Source organism: Lampetra fluviatilis, chromosome 57 (genome assembly GCF_964198595.1).
Source record: "Lampetra fluviatilis chromosome 57, kcLamFluv1.1, whole genome shotgun sequence".
Lineage (NCBI taxonomy): Eukaryota > Metazoa > Chordata > Hyperoartia > Petromyzontiformes > Petromyzontidae > Lampetra > Lampetra fluviatilis.
The window spans coordinates 4,509,965-4,537,258 of record NC_136331.1 but is presented as its reverse complement, the minus strand read 5'-3'; the positions used below and the strand labels follow the sequence as shown (position 1 = coordinate 4,537,258).

The 27,294-nt window shown below is 48.0% G+C and overlaps 2 protein-coding genes across 2 annotated transcripts in view; both read right to left on the bottom strand.

Annotated features, from left to right (window-relative positions):
- The window catches only part of LOC144950268 (fibronectin type III domain-containing protein 5b-like), a 35,111-nt gene extending 30,025 nt beyond the window's left edge, over positions 1–5,086 (bottom strand). Inside the window, exon 1 of the mRNA XM_078880338.1 lies at positions 4,113–5,086. Coding sequence (XP_078736464.1) covers positions 4,113–4,182 — 70 coding nt within the window. The 5' untranslated portion in view covers positions 4,183–5,086. The remainder of the gene's footprint in view (positions 1–4,112) is intronic.
- A 6,042-nt stretch (positions 5,087–11,128) lies between these two features.
- On the bottom strand, positions 11,129–26,116 carry LOC144950273 (cysteine-rich secretory protein 2-like). Its single transcript, XM_078880346.1, has 6 exons — positions 25,931–26,116; positions 22,613–22,703; positions 20,939–21,084; positions 19,075–19,166; positions 16,274–16,362; positions 11,129–11,383 (listed from the first exon to the last, which is right to left on the bottom strand). The coding sequence occupies exons 1-6, from the start codon at positions 26,114–26,116 to the stop codon at positions 11,244–11,246; spliced, it is 744 nt and encodes a 247-aa protein (XP_078736472.1). The 3' UTR covers positions 11,129–11,243.
- Between the last annotated feature and the right edge of the window lie 1,178 nt (positions 26,117–27,294).

Here is a 27,294-nt window from a genome sequence, read left to right as displayed (position 1 = left end):
TGCACGGGTCTCAGAACTAACTCTGTGATATCCACTTTCACAGACAAATGCTGCGTGGAGTGTAAATACGAGTCGATGAATGATTGCTCGATGATGTAATTTCACGCCCCGTCTCCATCCTACTTGCTGCGTTGTCTGAGAACTGCCGTATTGACGCAAGAGAATGACCTCTGGTGAACGGAGTGAGACAAATGATGGGGAGGGCGAGAGAGACGGGGAGATTACAGACAATTCCCCATCAATGGGAGACGAGGCTGACTGGTGTATCTTTATATAATCACGTGTGAACATGTGTCTGTGTGTCTATTTAGATGAGAGTGTGTCTGTCCGCGTGTGTATGGGGTTAGTTTAGCGGTTAGCGCACTGCGCCAAGATTCACACGGTCAGAGTTTGATTCCCGCTGATGGCTAATATCAAGTGACGATTATCTGAACCGGTCCTGGGCCTCCCCTAGGTGGACTCGGCCTCAAATTAATCCTCAGTGCGGTGTGTTGTAAATATCACCGTTGGGGGAGACCAACCACCCCCTCGTGTGCCGTGCCGGCCTTCAAAAGGTGCTACTCGCTAACAGCACTTGCCCCAACAGTCTGTTGAGGCTATACGGGGGATCTTTGTGTGTGTGTGTGCGTGCGTTGCTAGGCATAGCTAAAATAGAAATGTTTTGTAACCCTGGTTCACTTTCATTTTTAATGATTGGCCTCCCTGAATTACAGCACGAAAATCTCTCATTCGTGTGAGTAAATGCGTGTGCGGCAGTGCGTGTGTCAGTGTGTCACTGTGTGTGTCTGTGTCATGGTGTGTGTCACAGTGACATACTGTGTCGTGGTGTCAGTGTGTCACTGTGTGTGTCTGTGTCATGGTGTGTGTCACAGTGACATACTGTGTCGTGGTGTCAGTGTGTCATTGTGTGTGTCTGTGGCATGGTGTGTGTCACAGTGACATACTGTGTCGTGGTGTCAGGGTGTCAGTGTGTCATTGTGTGTGTCTGTGGCATGGTGTGTGTCACAGTGACATACTGTGTCGTGGTGTCAGTGTGTCACTGTGTGTGTCAGTGTCGCTGTGTGTGTCACAGTGACATACTGTGTCAGAGTATCAGTGTGTCACTGTGTGTGTGTCACTGTGTGTGTCACAGTGACATACTGTGTCAGAGTGTCAGTGTGTCACTGTGTGTGTGTCAGTGTCACTGTGTGTGACACAGTGAAATACGGTGTCAGGGTGTCAGTGTGTCATTGTGTGTGTCTGTGTCATGGTGTGTGTCACAGTGACATACTGTGTCGTGGTGTCAGTGTGTCACTGTGTGTGTCTGTGTCATGGTGTGTGTCACAGTGACATACTGTGTCGTGGTGTCAGTGTGTCATTGTGTGTGTCTGTGTCATGGTGTGTGTCACAGTGACATACTGTGTCAGAGTGTCAGTGTGTCACTGTGTGTGTGTCAGTGCGTGTGTCACAGTGATATACTCTGTCAGAGTGTCAGTGTGTCATTGTGTGTGTCTGTGTCATGGTGTGTGTCACAGTGACATACTGTGTCAGAGTGTCAGTGTGTCACTGTGTGTGTGTCAGTGTGTGTGTGTCACAGTGACATACTGTGTCAGAGTATCAGTGTGTCACTGTGTGTGTGTCAGTGTCACTGTGTGTGTCACAGTGACATACTGTGTCAGAGTGTCAGTGTGTCACTGTGTGTGTGTCTGTGTCGCTGTGTGTGTCACAGTGATATACTGTGTCAGAGTGTGTGTGTCACTGTGTGTGTGTCTGTGTCGCTGTGTGTGTCACAGTGATATACTGTGTCAGGGTGTCAGTGTGTCACTGTGTGTGTGTCAGTGTGTGTGTCACAGTGACATACTGTGTCAGAGTGTCAGTGTGTCACTGTGTGTGTGTCAGCGTGTGTGTCACAGTGACATACTGTGTCAGAGTGTCAGTGTGTCACTGTGTGTGTGTCAGTGTGTGTGTCACAGTGATATACTGTGTCAGAGTGTGTGTGTCACTGTGTGTGTGCCAGTGTCACTGTGTGTGTCACAGTGAAATGCTGTGTCGTGGTGTCAGTGTGTCACTGTGTGTGTCAGTGTCGCTGTGTGTGTCACAGTGATATGCTGTGTCAGAGTGTCAGTGTGTCACTGTGTGTGTGTCTGTGTCGCTGTGTGTGTCACAGTGATATACTGTGTCAGGGTGTCAGTGTGTCACTGTGTGTGTCAGTGTCACTGTGTGTGACACAGTGATATACGGTGTCAGGGTGTCACTGTGTGTCACTGTGTGTGTGTCACTGTGTGTGTGTCACAATGATGTACTGTGTCAGAGTGTCAGTGTGTCACTGTGTGTGTGTCAGTGTCACTGTGTGTGACACAGTGATATACGGTGTCAGGGTGTCACTGTGTGTCACTGTGTGTGTGTCACTGTGTGTGTGTCACAGTGATATACCGTGTCAGAGTGTCAGTGTGTCACTGTGTGTGTGTCAGTGTCACTGTGTGTGTCACAGTGATATACTGTGTCGTGGTGTCAGTGTGTCACTGTGTGTGTCACAGTGATATACTGTGCCGTGGTGTCAGTGTGTCACTGTGTGTGTCAGTGTCACTGTGTGTGTCACTGTGTGTGTCACAGTGATATACTGTGTCAGTGTGCCACTGTGTGTGTGTCAGTGTCACTGTGTGTGTCACAGCGATATACTGTGTCAGGGTATCAGTGTGTCACTGTGTGTGTGTCAGTGCCACTGTGTGTGTGACACAGTGATAGAGCCCAGCGCGCTAAATACTACACATGCAATGGCACACACATTATGGAACATGCGTGTGTGTATGTATGCACACACACACGTCTCGTGTACACGTTCGCATAGGCACACACACACACGTTTGCACGGTTGGCTCCGTACGGTGCGAAATAAGTTCAAGATTAATTCATACATTTACACAGATACATGCGGAATCACGCACACATTGACACATCTTAAGAGACACACACACACGTGATGTACACGGCCACGTATCACATACACAATGACACGTTCAGACACACCGACACACATGTCATCACACACACACACGTGTGTATACATACATGTGTACACATCTCACACACGTTATCATATTCACATACAGAGACAAAGATCCCCCGTATAGCCTCAACAGACTGTAGGGGCAAGTGCTGTTAGCGAGCACCTATGAAGGCCGGCATGGCACACGAGGGGGTGGGTGGCCAGCACCACGCCCGGCCGCCTTTGTCTCCCAATGTTTACACACCGCACCAGGTACTCATTTGAGGCCGAATCGACCCAGGGGAGGCCCAAGACTGGTGAAAATAATCGTCACCGGTGTTGGCCGTGAGCGGGAATCGAACCCGGGTCGCTGCGTTCGTAGCGCAGCGCGCTAACCGCTGCACCACCGCTCATCAAAATATATAGACTGTACACACAGACACACCCGTTATCGCGTACACATTGACACATCTTAGCACACACAACGCACACACTGACACAAATCTAGTCACACACACACGCACACGTCCACGTATTACATGCACAATGACACATCTTCTAACATACACACACACACACACCGACAAAGATCCCCCGTATAGCCTTAACAGACTGTAGGGGCAAGTGCTGTTAGCGAGCACCTATGAAGGCCGGCACGGCACACGAGAGGGTGGGGGTGGCCAGAACCACGCCCGACCGCCTTTGTCTCCCCAGTGGCGATGTTTACACACCGCACCAGGTACTCATTTAAGGCTGAGTCGACCTAGGGGAGGCCCAGGACCGGTTCAGATAACCGTCACTGGTGTTAGCCGTGAGCGGGAATCGAACCCGGGTCGTCAGGTTCATAGCGCAGCGCGCTAGCCGATACACCACCGCTCCCCATATACACACCGACACACATGTCATCACACACATGTCATCACACACACACACACGTATGTATACAGTCATATGTGCACGTATCACAAAGACAAAGATCCCCCCCTCCGCCCGTATAGCCTCAACAGACAGTTGGGGCAAGTGCCGTTAGCGAGTGGCACCACCTATGAAGGCCGACACGGGCGCAAAGAGGGGGGGGGGGAGGAGGTGGGTTTGACCAGCACCACACCCGTCCGCCTTTGTCTCCCCAACAGAGAGACTCACTCACCTGCATTGGCAGCGATGAGACCCAGCGCCAAGTCGAGTACTGTCACAGCAAGCCATCCCCGGCCCTTCATCTCCACGGAGAAACACTGTGGCCTCGGCCTCCAAAAAAATCAGCCTCACCCCAAAGCCTCCTCCATGTGAGAAGCCCCCCTTTTGTTCCCGGTTCGATCCCGATATCGGGTCTGGGGGGGTGGGGGGCTCAAATCAGCGAGAGGTAACGGAGGTCACGCATCGCTTGACCGAATTGCCTCTGGAGAACGATGCTATCTTCATGTGTACGTGCTCTCTGCGTGCGAGTGGAAGGAAATCACCAATTGCGCGAATTAATATGCACGTACTTGCAGTAGAGCGTAGATGCTACATCTAATTATCTCGACGTATTAATTGTAAGGTAGGTAGATGCCTCGTAGCGTTGCGGCCGGCTGTTTTAATTCAACGACGGATCTCTCTCTCTCTCCTAACTAATTCGCCAATTATTTGCCAAAAATCTCACCACGCTGAATATGCATATGGCAAGCGAAATAACATTTACGGAGATTTAAATACACACACACACAGAGACGACCAAAAAAAAATCCCTGCGCAAAAATCTGCTGTTGAAATAATCAAACGTTTAGAAGCTTGCGCGGCGACGAATCGAATAACCAAAATGCCAATATTCGTGCCTGTCGAAACCTTGAAGGGTTACCATCGCGCCGGTCGGTATCTGCCCGTGGCTTGAGTCTGAACGGAGCCTACCGACCCAGCACACACACACACAGCTGCACAAAGACAAAGAGCACCCCCGCCGCCAGATAGCCTTCACCAGCCTGTTGGGGCAAGTGCTGCGAGCGAATCGCCGAGCCGAGGCCCGGCAGAAGCCCCACGAGCGAGCGGTGGTTGTAAGGGGGTGGCCAGCACCACGCCCGGCCGCCTTTGTCCCCCCAGTGGCGATGTCTGGGGAGGCTGAGTGAACCTATACGAGTTGACACGGACGCACACACACCCCTCCACCCCACGTGTGTGTGTGTCAGTGTGACGTGTGCTCAGTGAACGGCGTTCCATTGGTGGAGCCCAAAGAGCGCTGTGAGTAGGCGGCAACGCTGTGATGTCGCTTCTGGCCACTTGGTGTCACACGTGCTTAGCACGCCGCTAAGGTCTCCGTGACCGTATTCTCTCTCTCTCTCTCCGATAGTTTCAAGTTTCGTTTATTAGGTATGTAGCCCTGTGAGCTATTCGGCTCTTGAATCGGGTGCAACCGCAACAAACAAAAAAATAAAAACATGAACAAGAAAACATCTTAAAGTGACTATGCGCAAACAGAAAATCCAAGAAAAGACAGCAAAATAACGCAGAAAAAGCCCGTACACCAACGCTGTGTGCAAAAATCCCAGTGGGATGCAAGTCAAACAACAACAACAACCACAAGACAACTTAGATTAAGGCCATCAGTCTAACTCTGTACCACAACAAACAAACATGGCCAAACCGAAAAACTTTTCAAACATCACCAAAATAAAGCCATAAAAGCAATGCAACAGCGATCATAGGAACTGTGACCGAATTTTCACAATAAACGACGTCAACAACATGTACTACCCAAAACCCTGCAGCCATAGCTGGCTGCATGGGTCACTGCACAACAGCAGCAGGAGCATCGGTCGGAGTGTCAACATTTTTAAATCCTTTATATTTAGTTCGCTTGCTTGCTTAGGACCTTGCAAATTTTTCGGTCGTTTTTTAACCCACTTCCCGTGATCCAATCGAGCTGACATTTTGCACACAGACTCGTTGTGCGTGACAATTAATGTTCGTGAAAAAAATTCCAAAATTTTACACTTTTTAGGACAAAAATATTATATTTAATTACCAATTGCGTAATGGTGCAATGCAATCATCTGACCCATAGGTGGCAGCCATCTCAAGCCAGAGGACGAGAGGACTCTAGCCGCCACGCATATAAAGGATTTATAGTGAAAAACTTTGTTTTTACGGGTTAATTTTTTCAATGCCCCTTTAAGATCAGCACACATGGAGAAGCGGCCGTCGTGTGCTCGGCACGGGATCAGGAAGATGCATTTGCACTCGAGGATTCCGATAAGCTGGGAAGCTCTTTTTGACACACGAGACAGTACAGGGGGTGGGGGGTAAGAGCGTTGCCACAATAAACACCAGAGGCACGGTCGTATGTGCAAACACAAAGACATGCAAACAAAATAATAATCATTCATAGCCAATAAAAAAAATAGAATTACTTTACTATGCAAGTTTCAAATGTATGTGTTTGAACATGTACGTGTTTTTATATTTAGGACCTCTTTATAACATGTGCTCCAGGACCCGTACTTGCTTCATCCGGCACTGGTTCTAGGATGGACTTTTTATTTATTTTTTACAACAATGTCTAATAGTGTATTGTATTACATTTCTCTGTTTCTTCTTGTGTACCTTTTCTTGTTTCATTGTATGTAATGGCAGAGATTATGGATGTATAAAGTACAACCATAACCACAATCGCATCAACATAAATCGATACATTGTTACATGAAGTCCAGATATTGTGGCCAAGATTGAGCAAATTGTTGTTTTTATTTACATAGCATAGACATTTTTTTTTTAATATTTTTTTATAAAGTACAACCATAACCACAATCATATAAACATAAATCTATTTTATAGCAATATATTGGGGGGGGACATTTTGAGCATATTTGAATACTGTAATGACGGCCTTGACGTTTACCACATTTCTCTTACCAGTGTCTTGCAGCTCTGGAGCAGCGGTCAGCCTCAAACCATCGCATTCGTCTCAAGCTAAACTCGGACCCACGTCTCACACAGGAGGTGTCCGTGCCTATACAGCAAACATCTGGCAGGTATCGATTTAAAGCTTTCGTGACTGCAGGGATTCATCTTCTTGGTTCTTTCGGTAAAGTCACGTAGAAAGGAAATAATAAAATAATATTGATTTATTATGTTATATTTTTATTATTTTATAATTTCCCTTCTACGTCATTTTACCGAAAGAACCAAGAAGATCTGGCAGGTAAGCGTTGTCTTTCAGGCAAGCCTCATTGCTGATGAGACGCTGAATGTCGAAATAGATGCAGAGTTGTGTTTGCGTTGGATCAATACTACCGATGAAGATGCACTCACAGAAGGCCATGCCCCTGATGAGATGCATAAAATAAAACGCTTGTTTTATTGTGTGCATCTCGTATATTTAATTATACTGTATGTTGTATTGTGGAGAGAAACACACGTGCGAAGGAGATGAATTGCTTCTTTATTTTGTGACACAGCAGTTGCGGTTGGGCATTTGTCCACAAGAGGGCGACCGACACTAATCCTGAACTCTCACCCAGAGATCCACACACAGAGATGCCCACAGACTCACACAGAGACCCACAGACTCACACAGTGACTCACACAGAGACCCACAGACTCACACAGTGACTGACACTCACACAGAGACCCACAGACTCACACAGAGACCCACAGACTCACACAGTGACTCACACTCACACAGAGACCTAGAGACTCACACAGAGACCCGCAGACTCACACAGTGACTCACACTCACACAGAGACCTAGAGACTCACACAGAGACCCACAGACTCACACACTGACCTAGAGACTCACACAGAGATTCACAGACTCACACAGTGACTCACACTCACACAGAGATGCCCACAGACTCACACAGAGACCCACAGACTCACACAGTGACTCACACTCACACAGAGACCTAGAGACTCACACAGAGACACACAGACTCACACAGAGACTCACACAGAGACGTAGACTCACACAGAGACCCACACAGAGACACACAGACTCACACAGAGACCCAGACTCACACAGAGACTCACACAGAGACGTAGACTCACACAGAGACCCACACAGAGACACACAGACTCACACACTGACCCTCAGACTCACACAGAGACCCACAGACTCACACAGTGACTCACACTCACACAGAGACCTAGAGAATCACATAGAGACACACAGACTCACACACTGACCCACAGACTCACACAGATTAAAATACTGTACTCACAAAGAGGCCCAGAAACTCACATACAGACTCAGAGACTCACACAGAGACTAATAAACTCACACAGATTCAAATACTGTAATCACAGAGACTCATAAACTCACACACAGACTCAGAGACTCACACAGAGACCCATAAACTCACACATATTAAAATACTGTACTCACAAAGAGGCCCAGAAACTCACATACAGACTCAGAGACTCACACAGAGACTAATAAACTCACACAGATTCAAATACTGTACTCACTGAGACTCATAAACTCACACACAGATTCAGAGACTCACACAGAGACCCATAAACTCACACAGATTCAAATGCTGTACTCACAAAGAGGCCCAGAAACTCACACACAGCCTCAGAGACTCACACAGAGACCCATAAACTCACACAGATTCAAATACTGTACTCGCAAAGAGGCCCAGAAACTCACACACAGCCTCAGAGACTCACACAGAGACCCATAAACTCACACAGATTCACCCAGAGCAGTGGAGTGACCCTCACTGACAGTGGAGGAGGCTTTATCCACCAGCGGAGTCCGCAAACGTAGACGAACATCCCCTGGGGCGAAATTCACCCACCCCATCAGAGACTCGCTTCAGGCTGAGTCGACCTAGAGGGGGCCTACCATCGTCACGTGTTGGCGGCCATTAATGGACGTCGCAATGGGTCATCTGAGAGGTGGTGGCGACTTGACGAGGCCTTCATGCAGCAGTGGATAGGTCATGGCTGACGGTGACAATGATGAATTAGCAAACACAATCAACAATTCACTTCCAGCGTGTTGTTTTTTTTCCTTGCAACTGTAATGTGAAGTTATATCCGGGTCGTTGACGGATTACAACTCGTCACGATGATTGGCTGCCGGTCCTGGTCCATAGCCAATGGGGGGAAGCCTAGGGGCGTGGCCCTGACGTAATGGAAAGGTGACAGCTGTTTGTAGAGGATTGGTTCTGCTGGCTTTAGCCACAGCCAATGGGGAGACGAGTCAGGGGCGTGGTCCCGGGAGCCTACGGTGGAGTCTGGAAGATTCCATAGAGGCTAACCAGGATTGGTGGAAGCGTACCACGTGACCCGGGTATTAAATAGGGGAAGAGACGAACAACACGTGGTGAGAACTGGAACGAACGGAGGGGGGAGGCCACGCGAGAGCGGGGGTCCAGGCTGCCACGTGGTCCAGGCTGCCACGTGGTCCAGGCTGCCACGTGGTCCAGGCTGCCACGTGGTCCAGGCTGCCACGTGGTCCAGGCTGCAACCTGGTCCAGGCTGCCACGTGGTCCAGGCTGCCACGTGGCTGCGTGCGTCTCTCTCTTTCTATCCCTCTCACGCTGTCTGTCAGCAGCGTGAAGGAGTGTTGTAAAGAAAGACAAATAAAGACCGGATTCCAGAAGTCGCTTCAACGACCTTTATTACACAACGATGGACACTGCTGTGTCAATCCACACACATTCGGGATCGTCCCCCCTTTACAAAGGCAAAGATGCCCCCCGTGTAGCCTTTAACAGAATTGTTGTAGCAAGTGCTGTTAGAACCTATGAAGGCCGGGCACGACGCGAAGGGGTGGGGTGGCAAGACACCACGCCCCGGCCGCCTTTGTCTCCCCAGTGGCGATGTTAACACGCTGCCGCGCCAGGCATTCAATGAGGGCCAGAGGTCGCAAACGGGTTTTGATTCCTTACCCGTACCGGTACCCGGCCGCACCAGGGTCGCAAACGGTAACCCGTACCCGTACCCGGCCGTACCCTACCCGTACCCGGCCAGGTACAGGTAGGGTACGGGTATCGGGTACCTGATTGCGACCTCTGGGATGAAGCCATGTTGCAGGCGTGGGTGGGTTGATTCTAGGAACTTGAATTGTGAGAAGACGTTGAGAAATGAGTGACAAACGGTGACTCATCAGTGACTCACGCCTACCCGTACCCGTACCCGGCCGCACCAGGGTCGCAAACGGGTAGCCGGGTATCGGGTAGGGTGCGGGTATCGGGTACCCGGTTGCGACCTCTGATGAGGGCCGAGTGCGCTAACCATCGCGCCACCGCTCCACGTCACGCGCACGTCGGTGTGTACATCTAAACATCTTTGTCGCGGCTTCCTTTCATTTTTTTATGCTGATGAATAAAGAGTCGTACACACTGTAAGAGATAGGATATGAAGCGTCAATATAAAGTGGTCATAACAGAGACCTAAGAGGAATAACTATTGCTCCTTCCGCGAATGGGTTGCCACCTGACCTGTTTGGTTTGTCATCTGCAGTTCGGGAGGCAGGATTTGATGATCATCACTCTCCAGCCACACTCTCCACTACCCACACACTTCACTACCCACACACTTCACTACCCAGTCACTCACTCCACTACCCACACACTCCACTACCAAACCACTCACTCCACTACCCAGCCACACACTCCACTACCCAGCCACACACTCCACTACCCACACACTCCACTACCCATCCACACCCCCCACTACCCAGCCACACACTCCACTACCCAGCCACACACTCCACTACCCAGCCACACACTCCACTACCCAGCCACACACTCCACTACCCACACACTCCACTACCCACACACTCCACTACCCACACACTCCACTACCCAGCCACACTCTCCACTATCCAGCCACACACTTTGGAAATGTAAATTATCGTGCCAACGGGTACATTACAAATCTGTCTACGTGACTTCACCGAAAGACCCAAAGAATATGACTACATTACAAATGTTTTATCATCATTATTATTACTATTGTCTGTACCGAGATCTGACAAACTCTGATGTTGAACTGTCTGACAGTTCTAATAACAGGTCCTGGTGCTAACTGAGAAACGTCTGCCCTTTTGGCCTGCAGTACACAAGGTGGCAGCCCTTCTTAACCCCTGACCCCCACCGAACCGTGCTGAGATTAGCAATTCACCAATAATTCTGATAACATTCGTCAGAAAAAAAACCCACGTGCCGACTGACACCCCCCAAAAAAACTCGCGCGCTGCCGTGAACGGCTCGGCGTGGCGTCGACTGTCGATCGCGACGATTTTAACGCCACCGCCACCGCCGCCACCGCCACCGCCGCGGTCGCCCTCGTTGCTCTAGTGGATCTTCCCGTCGCAGTAGCACGAGGCGGGGCAGTTCTTCTGGATCACCTTGCCACTCGTGCTGTTGCTGCAGCCGTAGGTCGCCTTCATCTGGACGCAGGTTGAGTAGTAGTCGGTGAACATGCAGGGGTTGACTGTGGGGCAAGGCAAAGCGCGGCAGCGGTGACGGCGGCGGCGGGTTACCGGTGGCGAACGACAATGTTTCGTGCGTACGTAATGTGAGGATATATATTCGGCTCACTGACGTATCACAACTCGTCACGATGATTGGCTCTGCCGGTCCTGGTCCATAGCCAATGGGGGGAAGCCTAGGGGCGTGGCCCTGACGTAATGGAAAGGTGGCAGCTGTAAGTAGAGGATTGGTTCTGCTGGCTTTGGCCACAGCCAATGGGGAGACGAGTCAGGGGCGTGGTCCCGGGAGCCTACGGCGGAGTCTGGAAGATTCCATAGAGGCTAACCAGGATTGGTGGAAACGTACCACGTGACCCGGGTATTAAATAGGGGTGGAGACGAACAACACGTGGTCAGAACTGGAACGAACGGAGGGAGGAGGCCACGTGGGAGCGGGGCTCCAAGTTGCCACGTGGCTGCGCGTCTCTCTCTTTCTATCCCTCTCACACTGCCAGTCAGCAGCGTGAAGGAGAGCTGTAATGAAAAGTGAATAAAAGGCCGGATTCCAGAAGTCGCCTCAACGACCTTTATTACACGTACATCGCGTTGAACTTCTTTCGCGCCGTACGTGGCAAATCGGGCTAAATCGGAGGTGCACTTGATGGAAAGCAAGATAAAGCAGGCGGGTTTCAAACTTAATTTGGAGCTTTCGTGACTGCAGGAATTACTCTTTGGTTCTTTCGGTAGAGTCACGTATAAAGAAAAAATAATAAATTAAATACTAGCATACAACGTTACGATTGCAACACAAGCAATCATCATCAGGTATAAATGAAATAGAAACACAAATCTAGCATACTTAGAAATGTAATGTAGTACAACAGAGAGTCGGATAACATAAAAGTCTTATCGACAGACCTGTTGTGGCCGAAACGTCGTGAGAATTATTTTATTATGTTTTATTTTTATTATTTTATTAGTTTCCATCCTACGTGACTTTACCGAAAGAACCAAGAAGATCAATCCCTGCAGTCACGAAAGCTTTAAATCTAAATTTAAACCCTACCTAGTTGATTACGTTCTTCCTGAGAATGCTAAATTTGAGAGAGAGATAAAACACAGAACCAGAGACATATAGACAGACATAAAAGCAGACAGATATCACAGAGATACATAGAGAGAGAACAAACAGGCGGGTTTCATTGATTCATCCAGTACTACTGCACGCGAACATTTGCCCCCCGCTCACCCCACTCGCTCATCAGGGCAATCAGTCGCCTTCTTATCACTCTTTTATTTCTACTGCCGTGGTTGCTATCCCCGTGAACTTCACTCTGACTGGCTCATCCAAACGGTGTTCAACCACCATCACCACCAATTAAAGTCACGGCCCATGACTGGAATTGGTCAAATCTGGCAATGCGGCGAGACACTGCTGCCGTGCAAAGTCTTGGCAGGGTGAGGTTTTCCTGGGTAAATAGTTGGCACCATCATCACCACCATCATCATCATCACCACCACCATCATCATCATCATCACCACCACCACCACCATCATCATCACCACCACCACCATCATCACCATCATCACCACCACCACCATCATCATCACCACCACCATCATCACCATCATCATCACCATCATCACCACCACCATCATCACCACCATCATCACCATCATCATCACCGCCATCATCACCACCATCATCATCACCACCACCATCATCATCACCATCATCACCACCATCACCACCACCACCATCGTCATCATCACCACCACCATCATTACCACCACCATCATCATCATCACAAACCCTGCCAAATCATTGTTAATATTTAACACGCAGGAGGCTTTCGCGACCAATATCATCCATAATAGAGGTTTGTTTGGGTTAAATCGCGTAAATATATAAATGTGTCGTTAAAACCCGCCACCACCCGACACAGCCAACTAGTAAGGGTCGTCCCGTAAACAGAACGTGGCCAATTCGTCACTAGTACAGCACTAGTGTGTAGTGTAGTGTATAGTGTAGTGTATAGTAGTGTACAGTGTAGTGTATAGTGTAGTGTATAGTGTAGTGGTATAGTAGTGTATAGTGTAGTGTATAGTGTAGTGTATAGTGTAGTGTATAGTAGTGTAGAGTATAGTGTAGTGTATAGTGTAGTGTATAGTGTAGTGTATAGTGTAGTATACTAGTACAGCACTAGTGTATATTGTAGTGTATAGTAGTGTATAGTGTAGTGTATAGTGTAGTGTATAGTAGTGTACAGTGTAGTGTATAGTAGTGTAGTGTATAGTAGTGTAGTGTATAGTGTAGTGTAGTGTATAGTGTAGTCTATAGTGTGATATACTAGTACAGCACTAGTGTATAGTGTAGTGTATAGTGTAGTGTATAGTAGTGTATAGTGTAGTGTATAGTGTAGTGTATAGTAGTGTATAGTGTAGTGTATAGTGTAGTGTATAGTGTAGTGTATAGTGTAGTATACTAGTACAGCACTAGTGTATATTGTAGTGTATAGTAGTGTATAGTGTAGTGTATAGTAGTGTACAGTGTAGTGTATAATAGTGTAGTGTATAGTAGTGTAGTGTATAGTGTAGTGTAGTGTATAGTGTAGTCTATAGTGTGATATACTAGTACAGCACTAGTGTATAGTGTAGTGTATAGTGTAGTGTATAGTAGTGTATAGTGTAGTGTATAGTGTAGTGTATAGTAGTGTATAGTGTAGTGTATAGTAGTGTATAGTGTAGTGTATAGTGTAGTATATAGTAGTGTATAGTGTAGTGTATAGTAGTGTATAGTGTAGTGTATAGTGTAGTGTATAGTAGTGTATAGTATAGTGTATAGTGTAGTATACTATTACAACACACCGCTGTGTTGGAGAGCCAAGCCACAACATTTACAATCCGAGCTACGACGTTTCGCCAGTAATTACAACCAGCTTCATCAGGCGACAGCCAGATTTGTGGAGAAGTCCACCTGTCTCGTTCCTTACGTAGAGACGTGGATGTGGTGACCACGCTTCTGAGCTCTTGATTCAACGCATTGTGCGTCACCCATTGATCGTGCCCTTCCCGTCCATTGTGAGTATTAAAATAGCCGTACCAGGGGTAATCCCGTGGCTAATTCTCTGGAGGGTCCCGCGCAAGCTAAGTCCATTCATTCGTGGCACGGAGATACGCAGACACTGGGGTAGGGCGCGTGCACGGGCACAAACAGACACGGAGACTGGCATGAAGAAAGGGACGCACACGTGGAGAAATACGAGCAACGAGGTCGAGATTCGACACATACGCAGAGAGACACACGCTCAACATAATTGTGTACGCCTCCAATAAAAGTTGGACCTACCCCCCCCCCGTGTCTTCAACGCGTGTGTATTTAGTCTCTCTGTGTCAGCCGTAGCCATGGAGTCAACATTGGGGGGGACCAAATCTTCAAGGGGGTCTAAATTTGAAAACTAATTTCCTGTCTAAAATATGAAAAAATTCGCTAACACATGGGATGGACTTTTTTTTTTACAATAATGTCTAATAGTGTATTGTATTACATTGCTCTGTTTCTACTTTTTTTTTACCATTTCTTGTTTCATCGTATGTAATGGCAGAGATTAGGGATTCATAAAGTACAACCATAACCACAATCACATCAACAGAAATCGATGCATTGTTACATGAAGACAAGTCCAGATATTGTGGCCAAGGTTGAGAAAATTGTTGTTTTTATTTACATAGCATAGCAATTTTTTTTTTCTATTTTTGAAAGCAATATATTGGGGGGGACATTTTGAGCATATTTGAATATTGGCCGTAATTATCATATATATTGTGGGGGGTGTGTGTCCCCCAATAAATATTATAATGTAATGTATTTCAGAGCCAGATTATGACAATGCTGGGGCACGAAGCTATGTCAAGCCAAAGATGTCCCATCGAGGAGTGCCTCGATATTTTTTGTCATGTCGAAATGCCTTATTTTTTTAAACCCATTATGTACAAACTCTTTGGTTCTTTCGGTAAAGTCACGTCGGTATAAAATAAAATATTTTTTATTTTTTTCTATTTTTTTATTAATAATATTTTTATACCTACGTGACTTTACCAAAAGAACCAAAACGTATGGATCCCTGCAGTCTATGTTGTGTGTCTCTCTCTGTGTCTCTGTGTGTTATTTCTCTGCTTATGTGTCTGTCTGTGTGTCTATGTTGTGTGTACCTCTCTGTGTGTCTCTGTGTGTTCTTTCTCTGCTTGTGTGTCTGTCTGTGTGTCTATGTTGTGTCTCTCTCTGTGTGTTCTCTCTCTGCTTGTGTGTCTGTCTGTGTGTCTCTCTCTGTGTGTCTCTGTGTGTCTCTCTTTCTGTGTGTCTCTGTGTGAGTCTCTCTCTGCTTGTGTGTCTGTCTGTGTGTCTCTCTCTGTGTGTCTCTGTGTGTGTCTCTCTCTGTGTGTCTCTGTGTGAGTCTCTCTCTGCTTGTGTGTCTGTCTGTGTGTCTCTCTCTGTGTGTCTCTGTGTGTCTCTCTCTGTGTGTCTCTGTGTGAGTCTCTCTCTGCTTGTGTGTCTGTCTGTGTGTCTCTCTCTGTGTGTTTCTGTGTGTCTCTCTCTGTGTGTGTCTCTGTGTGAGTCTCTCTCTGCTTGTGTGTCTGTCTGTGTGTCTCTCTCTGTGTGTCTATGTGTGTGTTTCTCTCTGTGTGTCTCTGTGTGTGTCTCTCTCTGTGTGTCTCTGTGTGAGTCTCTCTCTGCTTGTGTGTCTGTCTGTGTGTCTCTGTCTGTGTGTCTCTGTGTGTCTCTCTCTGTGTGTCTCTGTGTGAGTCTCTCTCTGTGTGTCTCTGTGTGAGTCTCTCTCTGCTTGTGTGTCTGTCTGTGTGTCTCCGTGCCACCCTGCTGCGTGGACACGCGCGCGTCCCTTGAGCGCACTCACCGCACAGCTTGTTGACGCAGCTCTTGGGGCAGGAGGCGCACGCGTTCCCCTTGTCGTACGGTCGGAAGAGACGCGTGTTCAGGTTGCCGCTGGGAGGGACGACAGCAAGGGCAGGCGACGACGTCTCGCTCTCGGCAAACGTCAACACCGACGACGACGATAAACAAACAAACGCGGCAGCCATGCGCACGGTTCGGCTAGGGGTCTTTACACGGGTTACTCACTTGATACAGCAAATCTGGCTGTGACGGTCCCACCTGATGACGGGGACTTGTGTTGCCTCCGAAACGTCGTGTTTTTTATTTTTTTATTTTTGTATAATTGTATTTTTATTCATTTTAATTTCAATTTTTTTACCTACGTGACTTTACCGAAAAAACAAAGAATATGTGGGGAGGGGTCTCATATGAACCCTTGCACATTCTGAGACATCTGCGAATTGCTGGGTGGGTGTCCCGTTCACCGCTGAATCTCAGAACGCTCAAGCGGTTTTTGCGTAACACTTATTTAGGGACAAGCGTAGCGCCGTTGTTTTTATAAAGACATCGCACTCACTGCAGGGAACTGTAGCGACACGACCACCGCACTCTACGATAGCCGGCGCCAAACTGTGCCACATGCCTTCTTGCATAGCCTTGTGGGAGCCTCGGTACTGATAAAGTTTTATTTAACTTTTGTTATTCTTTTGAGTCCGTTTCGATGTCGTACATATACGTCATCGAAACTGAATCAGAAGAAAACTTATGACGTACAGGGAAAGGATTACGTTTAAAGTTGAAGTTTTTATGATGACGGTATTAACCATAATACTCTTTGTTTTTTTTTTCGGTAAAGTCACGTAGGTAAAAAACGTCGTGATTTAATTTATTTTTATTTTATTTTTTACCTACGTGACTTTACCGAAAGAAACAAAGAGTATGGACCCTTGCAGTCACGAAAACTTCAAATCTAGAACCATAATAATGTCATAAATGTATACAGTTATCAACTAAAACCGTCATAATACCATCAAGTAATATTGTCATCAACTATGTACTCTAATACTTTCATCATAACACCACCATAATACCATCAATTATTCCCGTTAATTATAATACTGTCATTAATACTGTCATCAACTAATACTGTCATCAACTGCGTACTGTAATATTGTCATAATCATTACCGTCATCAACTAACACCATTTCGGCGAAATGGACACCGCTAATATGAATCCAGACGTGATCATTGCTGCTAAATGCCGAGAAAAAGGACCATCTTAAAGGGTCAGACACCACTCGGACGAGGTCTTCGAGTGTAGCAACTCAACATTGAGGAACTCTCAAGGCCGACCTTTGACCTCCTGGCCAGAGAATGAAGCCCTATCGGCATGGCCAGCAACAGCATCAGCAACAGACCTCGACATCGGCATCTACAGCTGCCGAACAACAGCATTGCTGCTCATAATCAACGTTTTTGGGTTTAGCGTTATTTATAAATGTGTCGTAACCCTCCACCACCCGACACGGCCAATCAGTAAAAAAAAAGTGTCACGTTAACAAAAGACAAATAGTTCACTGCTTTAGCCCACCGGTGTGTTGAAGCGTGAAACCACAACAATTTACAATTTGAGTTGTACGACGTTTCGCTGGTAATTGCATCCAGCATCATCGGGCAATTCGCCAGAATGGATGCAATTACCAGCGAAACGTCGTACTCAAATTGTAAATTGTTGTGGTTTCACGCTTCAACACACCGGTGGGCTAAAGCAGTGAACTATTTGTCTTTTTTCAACGTGACACTTTTTTTGTTTTTACTGATTGGCCGTGTCGGGTGGTGGAGGGTTACGACACATTTATAAATAACGCGATCTAAACCCAAAAACATTGATTATGAATAATATTGGTCGCGAAAGCCTACGTGTTAAGCATTGCTGCTGCCATCATGCGCAAGAGAGTAGGGAGTAGAACCAGGGTCGTCTCATCTCTGCTCCACCTTTCGCATTTCCCTCCCATCGTCTCATTTTCCCAAAACTCTGCCGAATTCAATAAAATTGTCGCGACTTTCAGAATCACAATATTTATTTATACTGGAGGAATCCGATGAGCTATGAAGCTCCTTGATGTAAGAACAAAGTTTAGCTTGTGGCATATTATATTTTTTGCGACATAGAAGTGTAATGAATGACTTATTGTTAGTAGCTCAGCTTATTGGAGAGTATATTGAGTATATTGATGATACTGATGTAGTTTATATTTTTTACGTGGTGGTTTGTCTGCTGCAGCTCCTTACTATTAAAAATTCCCTCCCTTTACTACTGCTAATCCTACAAAATACACGAGCATAATATGACTTTGAGACCTCCCCACTACCTACACATTCCACAAGTAGTGACTAATCCCATATCTGCATTTTCCATAAATATGCTAAAATCATCTTGATATGCAAATTCCTTTGTCAATGCGCTCTTCCCCCTCCAACCCAGCTTAAATATACGCTGCCAAGCTTGGTGGTGTTCATTCGGACGCTGTCTTTCCGACAGCCATGTTCTTCACCTGAGGACGGCTGCTTGCGTTGTGGCCGAAACGTCGTGATAATTTTATTTTATTTTGTTTTATTTTTATTATTTTATTATTTCCCTTCTACGTGACTTTATCGAAAGAACCAAGAAGAGACGTCCAGTCGTGCTGTTTTGTTTGCTGGCAACTTGACGCTTTTGGTTCTTTGGACACTTTCGCCCAGCAACTGATTTATAAACTAATACAATTAAAAAAACAATAATTACTGAGTGGGGTAACGATGGCAGTGGGGGCGTTGCTTACGTTGGGCAGTAGTGGCAAACGTAGAAGTACTTCTTAGCAGTCGCGCAGAAGTTGACGGAGCATCCGATCTGGAAGGAACTGTACCACACCAGCTGCAACAGCAACAACAAACAACAACCGACGTTCGCCACTAAGTGGCTGTGACATCACCACAGCGATTGCGCCAGGCTAAGTGCACGTTGAGGCTGTCGCATGAATTGTTAAAGGATCTCCCTGCCGACAGGAGAAGGTCACGGGACAGATCCAAGTGCCGTGGGTTGACTCCTTTGCCAGTCTAGGCGCAGGAGGAGGTCACCGGACAGACCCAGGTGACGTGGATTGATTAACTGAGATGACTGGCAACTGCATCACCTGTGGCCCTGAACGCACGTGTGTGCGTTAAAGGTGCACACATACCGCGTTATAACAGGCGTGGGTTTCATGTTATAATGGCACACATACCGCGTTATAACAGGCGTGGGTTCCGTGTTATAATGGCACACGTTCTGCTTTATAACAGGCGTGGGTTCCGTGTTATAATGGCACACATTCCACGTTATAACAGGCGTGGGTTCCGTGTTATAATGGCACACGTACCGCGTTATAACAGGCGTGAGTTCCGTGTTATAATGGCACACGTACCGCGTTATAACAGACGTGGGTTCCGTGTTATAATGGCACACATACCGCGTTATAACAGGCGTCGGTTTCATGTTATAATGGCACACATACCGCGTTGTAACAGGCGTGGATTCCGTGTTATAATGGCACACGTTCTGCGTTATAACAGACGTGGGTTCCGTGGTATAACGGCACACATTCCGCGTTATAACAGGCGTGGGTTCCGTGTTATAACGGCACACATTCCGCGTTATAACAGATGTGGGTTCCGTGGTATAACGGCACACATTCCGCGTTATAACAGGCGTGGGTTCCGTGTTATAATGGCACACGTTCTGCGTTATAACAGGCGTGGGTTCCGTGTTATAACGGCACACATTCCGCGTTATAACAGATGTGGGTTCCGTGTTATAACGGCACACGTTCTGCGTTATAACAGGTGCGCGTTCTGCGTAACAACAGTGTGTGCTTTCGATTTAAAGCTTTCGTGACTGCAGGGATTCATCTTCTTGGTTCTTTCGGTAAAGTCACGTAGAATGGAAATAATAAAATAATAAAAATAAAACATAATAAAATAATTCTCACGACGTTTCGGCCACAACGCAAGCAGCCGTCCTCAGGTGAAGAACAGGTCTGTCGGAAAGACAGCGTCTGAAAGCCTGGGGTGTTTCATTCAGACTCTGTCTTCTCGATAGACCTGTTCTTCACCTGAGGACGGCTGCTTGCGTTGTGGCCGAAACGCCCCCCTCTGTCTATTTAAGGCCTCGCCACAGAGACGATCTCCCTCTCTGTGCCTGTGTGTTACTCTCTCCCTATGTATCTTGGTGATATCTGTCTGCTTATATGTCTGTTTATAGTTTTCTGGTTAGATTTTTGTTGCTATTTCATTTATACCTGACGACGATTGCTTGTGTTGCAATCGAAACGTCGTAGTATGCTATTATTTAATTTATCATTTTATCTTTATACGTGACTTTACCGAAAGAACCAACGAGTTATTTTTATTATGTTATTATTTCCATTCCACGTGACGACTTTACCGAAAGAACCAATGAGATGAACAGTGTGTGCGTTCCTCGTCGTAACGGCGCACGCGTTCCTCGTCACAATGGTTCGTCACAATTCCTCGTTGCGCCAACGGTGTACCTCCCCGCCAGCGTAAAAACGTGCGTCGCGGCCAAAGCGCGCCGTTGACGCATGAAAGCGATGAGTCACCGACCGCGTGCCACCCGCGTTGAGCCGTCGCGAGCGAAGCACATCTCACCTGCGTGTAGTGCTCGACGCCTGCGCCTTGGCCGGCCTTGTCGTACACGAAGCCCGGCGCGGTCACCTCGTTGTACCACTCACCGATCACGTACTTCCAGGTGAAGGGGGCATTGCCGATGTAGAGGTTCTCGCCGCAGCCAAACACTGCAACGAGACAGAATTCGTTTAATCACCGCGTTATTGATTGTCATCGTTGTCATCGTCGTCGTCATGTTCATGTTTTTGTTTGTTGCGGTTGCACCCGATTCAAGAGCCGAATGGCTCACAGGGCTATACCTAATAAATGAACTTGAACTTGAGCTTTAAGATGTTTCTTATTCATGTTTTTTTTGCGGTTTGCACCCGATTCAAGAGCCGAATGGCTCACAGGGCCATACTTAATGCATTAACTTGAACTGGAACTTTAAGATGTTTCTTATTCATGTTTTTTGGTTTGTCGCGGTTGCACCCTATTCAAAAGCAGAATGGCTCACAGGGCTATACCAAATACATAAACTTGAACTGGAACTTGAGCTGCCGTGGTTGTTAATGGTTAGCGCACCAGACTTGAAAGCCCACTCTGCTCACAGGGGTTGGCTACTTCCTCAATCCTTTGGGGGGTTTTGCAATCATCACACTTATACATACATATATACTAATACAAAAATCCCCTGTATAGCCTTAACAGACTTTTCGGGTAAGTGCTGTTAGCGAGCAGCACCTATAAAGGCCGGCACGGTACACGAGGGGGTGGGTGGCCAACACCACGCCCGGCCGCCTTTGTCTCCCCAGTGGTGATGTTTACACACCACACCAGCAACTCATTTGAGGCTGAGTCGACCTAGGGGAGGCCCAGGACCGGTTCAGATAATCGTCACTAGTGTTGGCCGTGAACGGGAATCGAACTCGGGTCTCCAGGTTCGTAGCGCAGAGTAGCGCTAACCGCTACACTACCTCTCCCCCCATCACACACACACACATAGACACACACACAGACACACACACATACACACGTACTCTACACATGTGCACACGTACAGCAATTCTGTCATCGTGGTGTTATGGAGAGCACCACTGGGATTGCAATCCGAAAGGACCTGGAGAAGAATCCACACGACCACGGGGAGAGAGAGACACGCAAACCTCAAATATACAGCAGCAGGCGTTAGGGCCGGGATCGAACCCACGACCTCCTGTATGCGAGGCGAGGTAGTTAACATCTCCTAGCCACCGTGATGATGATGAGAGAGAGACACGCAAACTCCAAATATACAGCAGCAGGCGTCAGGGCCGGGATCGAACCCACGACCTCTTGTATGCCAGGCGAGGTAGTTAACATCTCCTAGCCACCGTGATGATGATGAGAGAGAGAGAGACACTCAAACTCCAAATATACAGCAGCAGGCTTCAGGGTCGGGATCGTACCCACGACCTCCTGCACACCAGGCGAGGTAGTTAACATCTCCTAGCCACCGTGATGATGATACAGCAGGCGTCAGGGTCAGGATCGAACCCACGACCTCCTGTATACCAGGCGAGGTAGTTAACATCTCCTAGCCACCGTGATGATGATACAGCAGGCGTCAGGGTCAGGATCGAACCCAAGACCTCCTGTATACCAGGCGAGGTAGTTAACATCTCCTAGCCACCGTGGCGCCCCAAAGTGAGTGTAAGAGCAGCAACGGGGTCTCACCCGGTGTCTTGCGGTTGGCAGACGCGCTGTGACCCAGAGCGCAGGTTTTGGCCCAGCTGAGGCTGTTGTTGGCAGCTTGCTCGTTCCATGACTTAAGGGAGACAAGAAAACCCACACTGCATAATGCACGGGCATAATATGACTTTGAAACCTCCTACGCATTTCACAAGTAGTACTAATCACATACCTGCATTTCCCATAAATATGCTAAATTCCTCTTGATATGCAAATTATTTTGTCAAGGCGCCCTTCCCCCCTTCCAACCCAGCTTAAATATACGCTCCAAGCGTGGTGGTGTTTCATTCAGACGCTGTCTCCCCGACAGACCTGGTCTTCACCTGAGGACGGCTGCTTGCGTTGTGGCCGAAACGTCGTGAGAATTATTTTATTATGTTTTATTTTTATAATTGTATTACTTCCCTTCTACGTGACTTTACCGAAAGAACCAAGAAAGACACACTGCCATGCTCACGGGTCGGCAAAAACCTGTGGCTCCAGGGCCGCATGCGACTCTTTAAGGGGCCTGCTTCGTGACATTATTCATGAAAGACCCAGCGTCTCGTATTCACCACGCACTTTGCGGCTCTTAAAATATTTGAAGTTTTTTTTAAATGAATTCTACAAAAGAATGGATTTTTTTTTCTCTTTGGTTGCCTAGCCTTGTTCATGGTTCAACCATTGTCTGGCCGATAAAGCCAACCACCTGGAATTGCATCGCTTCAACGATGTCTTTGGTGAACTCTCCCCATCCAGATCGCGGTGCGGAGCTGTGCAACTGTGGATTCCGCGCGATTACAACACTTTGACGTTGTGTTTGACACGTGTCCATCACGCGTGTTTGCACACGACTTCAAACAATCTCTCTCGATCCACGTGGCGTAACGTGATTTTTCTTTGAATGTTTGTTTTTTTACCAATTTCTCCGAGCTAAGTTTGTTTAACAGGAATTTGTATTAAATATTCGTGTTTGTGCTGTGATTTCTAATCGGTTGTCGCTACCATCGTGATTTATTTAGCTGCCTTTGCTCTGACTTCTATTTGGGTTATTTGTGCCGCGTGTACATGCATGTATGTTGAACTCCTTTCGCACCGTACAAGCCAACTGTTGCTCAAATCAGAGGCGGTTGTTTTTGCTCTGATTCCTATTCGCGTCATTGTTGTACTATGACAGTAAAGTTGCTTGTGTTTCTGTGTCACCTCTGTTCTCATGTTGACAACATAGGTCACTCTAACTAACTCACTATTAATTAACTAAATTAATTTTAACAGGTAAGGCACACTGAGCTTTCTAGCTCTTTTTCAAATCAAATGATAGTTCATATTCTTAGGTTTTTTTCGGTAAAGTCACGTAGGTAAAAAAATAAAATTAATAAAAGTAAAATAAAAACGTCGTGATTTTTATTTTATTTTTATTTTACTTTTATTAATTTTAATTTTAATTTTTTTACCTACGTGACTTTACCGAAAAAAAACCTAAGAATATGAATCCTTGCAGTCACGAAAGCTTCAAATCTAGAAATGATAGTTCAACAAAGTAGCGTATCACGTGGCAACTTATAGCAGCCAAATTCTCTGAACGCACGTTGATTCTAAATGTGGAGGGAAAAACCGGAGGACCCGGAGAAAAATTCCACGCGACCACGGGGAGAGAGACACGCAAACTCAAAATATACAGCAGCAGGTGTCAGGGTCGGGATCGAACCTATGCGCGCCTGTATACCAGACAAGTCGCTTAACATCTCTCCACCGTGGCGCCCAAGTAAACTTGAACAACTCCTACAAGAAGCTTCAAAATGACACGAGGAGCTCCGACAAGGAGCGATGTCGGGGTTCTTTTCTTCCGCAAAAAGATTTCGTGGAGCCGCTCGCTCGCACGGCGGTCGCTCCTGCCGTGGGCGGGGGGGGGGCAGTGGGGGGCAGAGGTCCCTACCATCTACAGCATGTTGCTGTGTGGGAGTGGGAGTGGAGGGGGGGGGGTCCCCACCATCTGCAGCATGTTGCTGTGTGAGAGTGGGAGTGGGGGTCCCTACCATCTGCAGCATGTTGCTGTGTGAGAGTGGGAGTGGGGGTCCCTACCATCTGCAGCATGTTGCTGTGTGAGAGTGGGAGTGGGGGTCCCTACCATCTACAGCATGTTGCTGTGTGAGAGTGGGAGTGGGGGTCCCCACCATCTACAGCATGTTGCTGTGTGAGAGTGGGAGTGGGGGTCCCTACCATCTGCAGCATGTTGCTGTGTGAGAGTGGGAGTGGGGGTCCCTACCATCTACAGCATGTTGCTGTGTGAGAGTGGGAGTGGGGGTCCCCACCATCTACAGCATGTTGCTGTGTGAGAGTGGGAGTGGGGGTCCCTACCATCTGCAGCATGTTGCTGTGTGGGAGTGGGAGTGGGGGTCCCTACCATCTGCAGCATGTTGCTGTGTGGGAGTGGGAGTGGGGGTCCCTACCATCTGCAGCATGTTGCTGTGTGGGAGTGGGAGTGGGGGTCCCTACCATCTACAGCATGTTGCTGTGTGGGAGTGGGAGTGGGGGTCCCCACCATCTACAGCATGTTGCTGTGTGAGAGTGGGAGTGGGGGTCCCTACCATCTGCAGCATGTTGCTGTGTGGGAGTGGGAGTGGGGGTCCCTACCATCTGCAGCATGTTGCTGTGTGGGAGTGGGAGTGGGGGTCCCCACCATCTGCAGCATGTTGCTGTGTGGGAGTGGGAGTGGGGGTCCCTACCATCTGCAGCATGTTGCTGTGTGGGAGTGGGAGTGGGGGTCCCTACCATCTGCAGCATGTTGCTGTGTGAGAGTGGGAGTGGGGGTCCCTACCATCTACAGCATGTTGCTGTGTGAGAGTGGGAGTGGGGGTCCCCACCATCTACAGCATGTTGCTGTGTGAGAGTGGGAGTGGGGGTCCCCACCATCTACAGCATGTTGCTGTGTGAGAGTGGGAGTGGGGGTCCCTACCATCTGCAGCATGTTGCTGTGTGAGAGTGGGAGTGGGGGTCCCTACCATCTGCAGCATGTTGCTGTGTGAGAGTGGGAGTGGGGGTCCCTACCATCTGCAGCATGTTGCTGTGTGGGAGTGGAAGTGGGGGTCCCTACCATCTGCAGCATGTTGCTGTGTGAGAGTGGGAGTGGGGGTCCCTACCATCTGCAGCATGTTGCTGTGTGAGAGTGGGAGTGGGGGTCCCTACCATCTACAGCATGTTGCTGTGTGAGAGTGGGAGTGGGGGTCCCTACCATCTGCAGCATGTTGCTGTGTGAGAGTGGGAGTGGGGGTCCCTACCATCTGCAGCATGTTGCTGTGTGGGAGTGGGAGTGGGGGTCCCTACCATCTGCAGCATGTTGCTGGCTGCCGGGCTCACGCCTCGACGCAGCTTGTTGTGGAGGTCCACGATGGTCTTCTGCACCGACGCCTGCGCAGTGTTCAGCGAGGTCCACTTCGTCACCGTCACGGCGGCCGCGGCTGCCTCGGCTGGCAGCGCCGCATAGACCAGCATCACTCCCAGCGCCACCATCACTGCGCAGCTGCGAACACGGAACAATGACAGAGGGATTTTATTTCGATTTAAAGCTTTCGTGACTGCAGGGTCGAGATCGATCCCACGACCTCCTGCACACCAGGCGAGGTCGTTAACTTCTCCTAGCCACCGTGATGATGATACAGCAGGCGTCAGGGTCAGGATCGAATCCACGACCTCCTGCACACCGGGCGAGGTAGTTTCGGCCACAACGCAAGCAGCCGTCCTCAGGTGAAGAACAGGTCTGTCGGAAAGACAGACCTGTTCTTCAAGGTCAGGATCGAAAGACAGACGCTGTCTTTCCGACAGACCTGTTCTTCGTCGGAATGACGCTGTCTTTCCGACAGACCTGTTCTTCACCTGAGGACGGCTGCTTGCGTTGTGGCCGAAACGTCGTGAGAATGATTTTATTATGTTTTATTTTTATTATTTTATTCTTTCCCTTCTACGTGACTTTACCGAAAGAACCAAGAAGATGACAGAGGGCGCCACGGTGGCTAGGAGATGTTAACTGCCTCGCCTGATGTGCAGGAGGTCGTGGGTTTGATCCTGACCCTGACGCCTGCTGTATCATTATCATGGTGGCTAGGAGATGTTAACTACCTCGCCTGGTGTGCAGAAGGTCTTGGGTTCGATCCTGACCCTGACGTCTGCTGTATCATCATCACGGTGGCTAGGAGATGTTAACTACCTCGCCTGGTGTGCAGGAGGTCGTGGGTTCGATCCCGACCCTGACGCCTGCTGCTGTATATTTGGAGTTTGCGTGTCTCTCTCTCTCTCTCATCATCATCACGGTGGCTAGGAGATGTTAACTACCTCGCCAGGTATACAGGAGGTCGTGGGTTCGATCCCGACCCTGACAACTGCTATATGTTTGGAGTTTGCGTGTCTCTCTCACTTGGATTTTTCTCCGGTTTTCCCTCCACATTTAGAATCAACATCACGCGTTTAGAGCATTTGACTGCAACACACTTCCACACCAGATAGTGTTTGGCTACTGCATTATAAATTACCACGTGATCAGCCACATTGTTGAGCTTTCATTAGTGGCCAGGTCGCTTCTAAATATGCAGCTCAGTGGACCTTACCTGGTAAATAAACACAATTTCTGGTTGTATCTCCCATGTATCCTTTAAAATCCTGTTGGTGCAAGTGCTGTTAGCGAGCAGCACCTG

Excerpts from the sequence above, each read along its gene's own strand:
- LOC144950273 (XM_078880346.1), bottom strand. The coding sequence starts at position 26,116 with ATGGTGGCGCTGGGAGTGATGCTGGTCTATGCGGCGCTGCCAGCCGAG. Across the intron at positions 19,167-20,938 it reads GCGTCGAGCACTACACGCAG|CTGGTGTGGTACAGTTCCTT; the intron begins GTGAGATGTGCT and ends TTGCTGTTGCAG. Across the intron at positions 11,384-16,273 it reads CTGCGTCAACAAGCTGTGCG|TCAACCCCTGCATGTTCACC; the intron begins GTGAGTGCGCTC and ends CTTGCCCCACAG.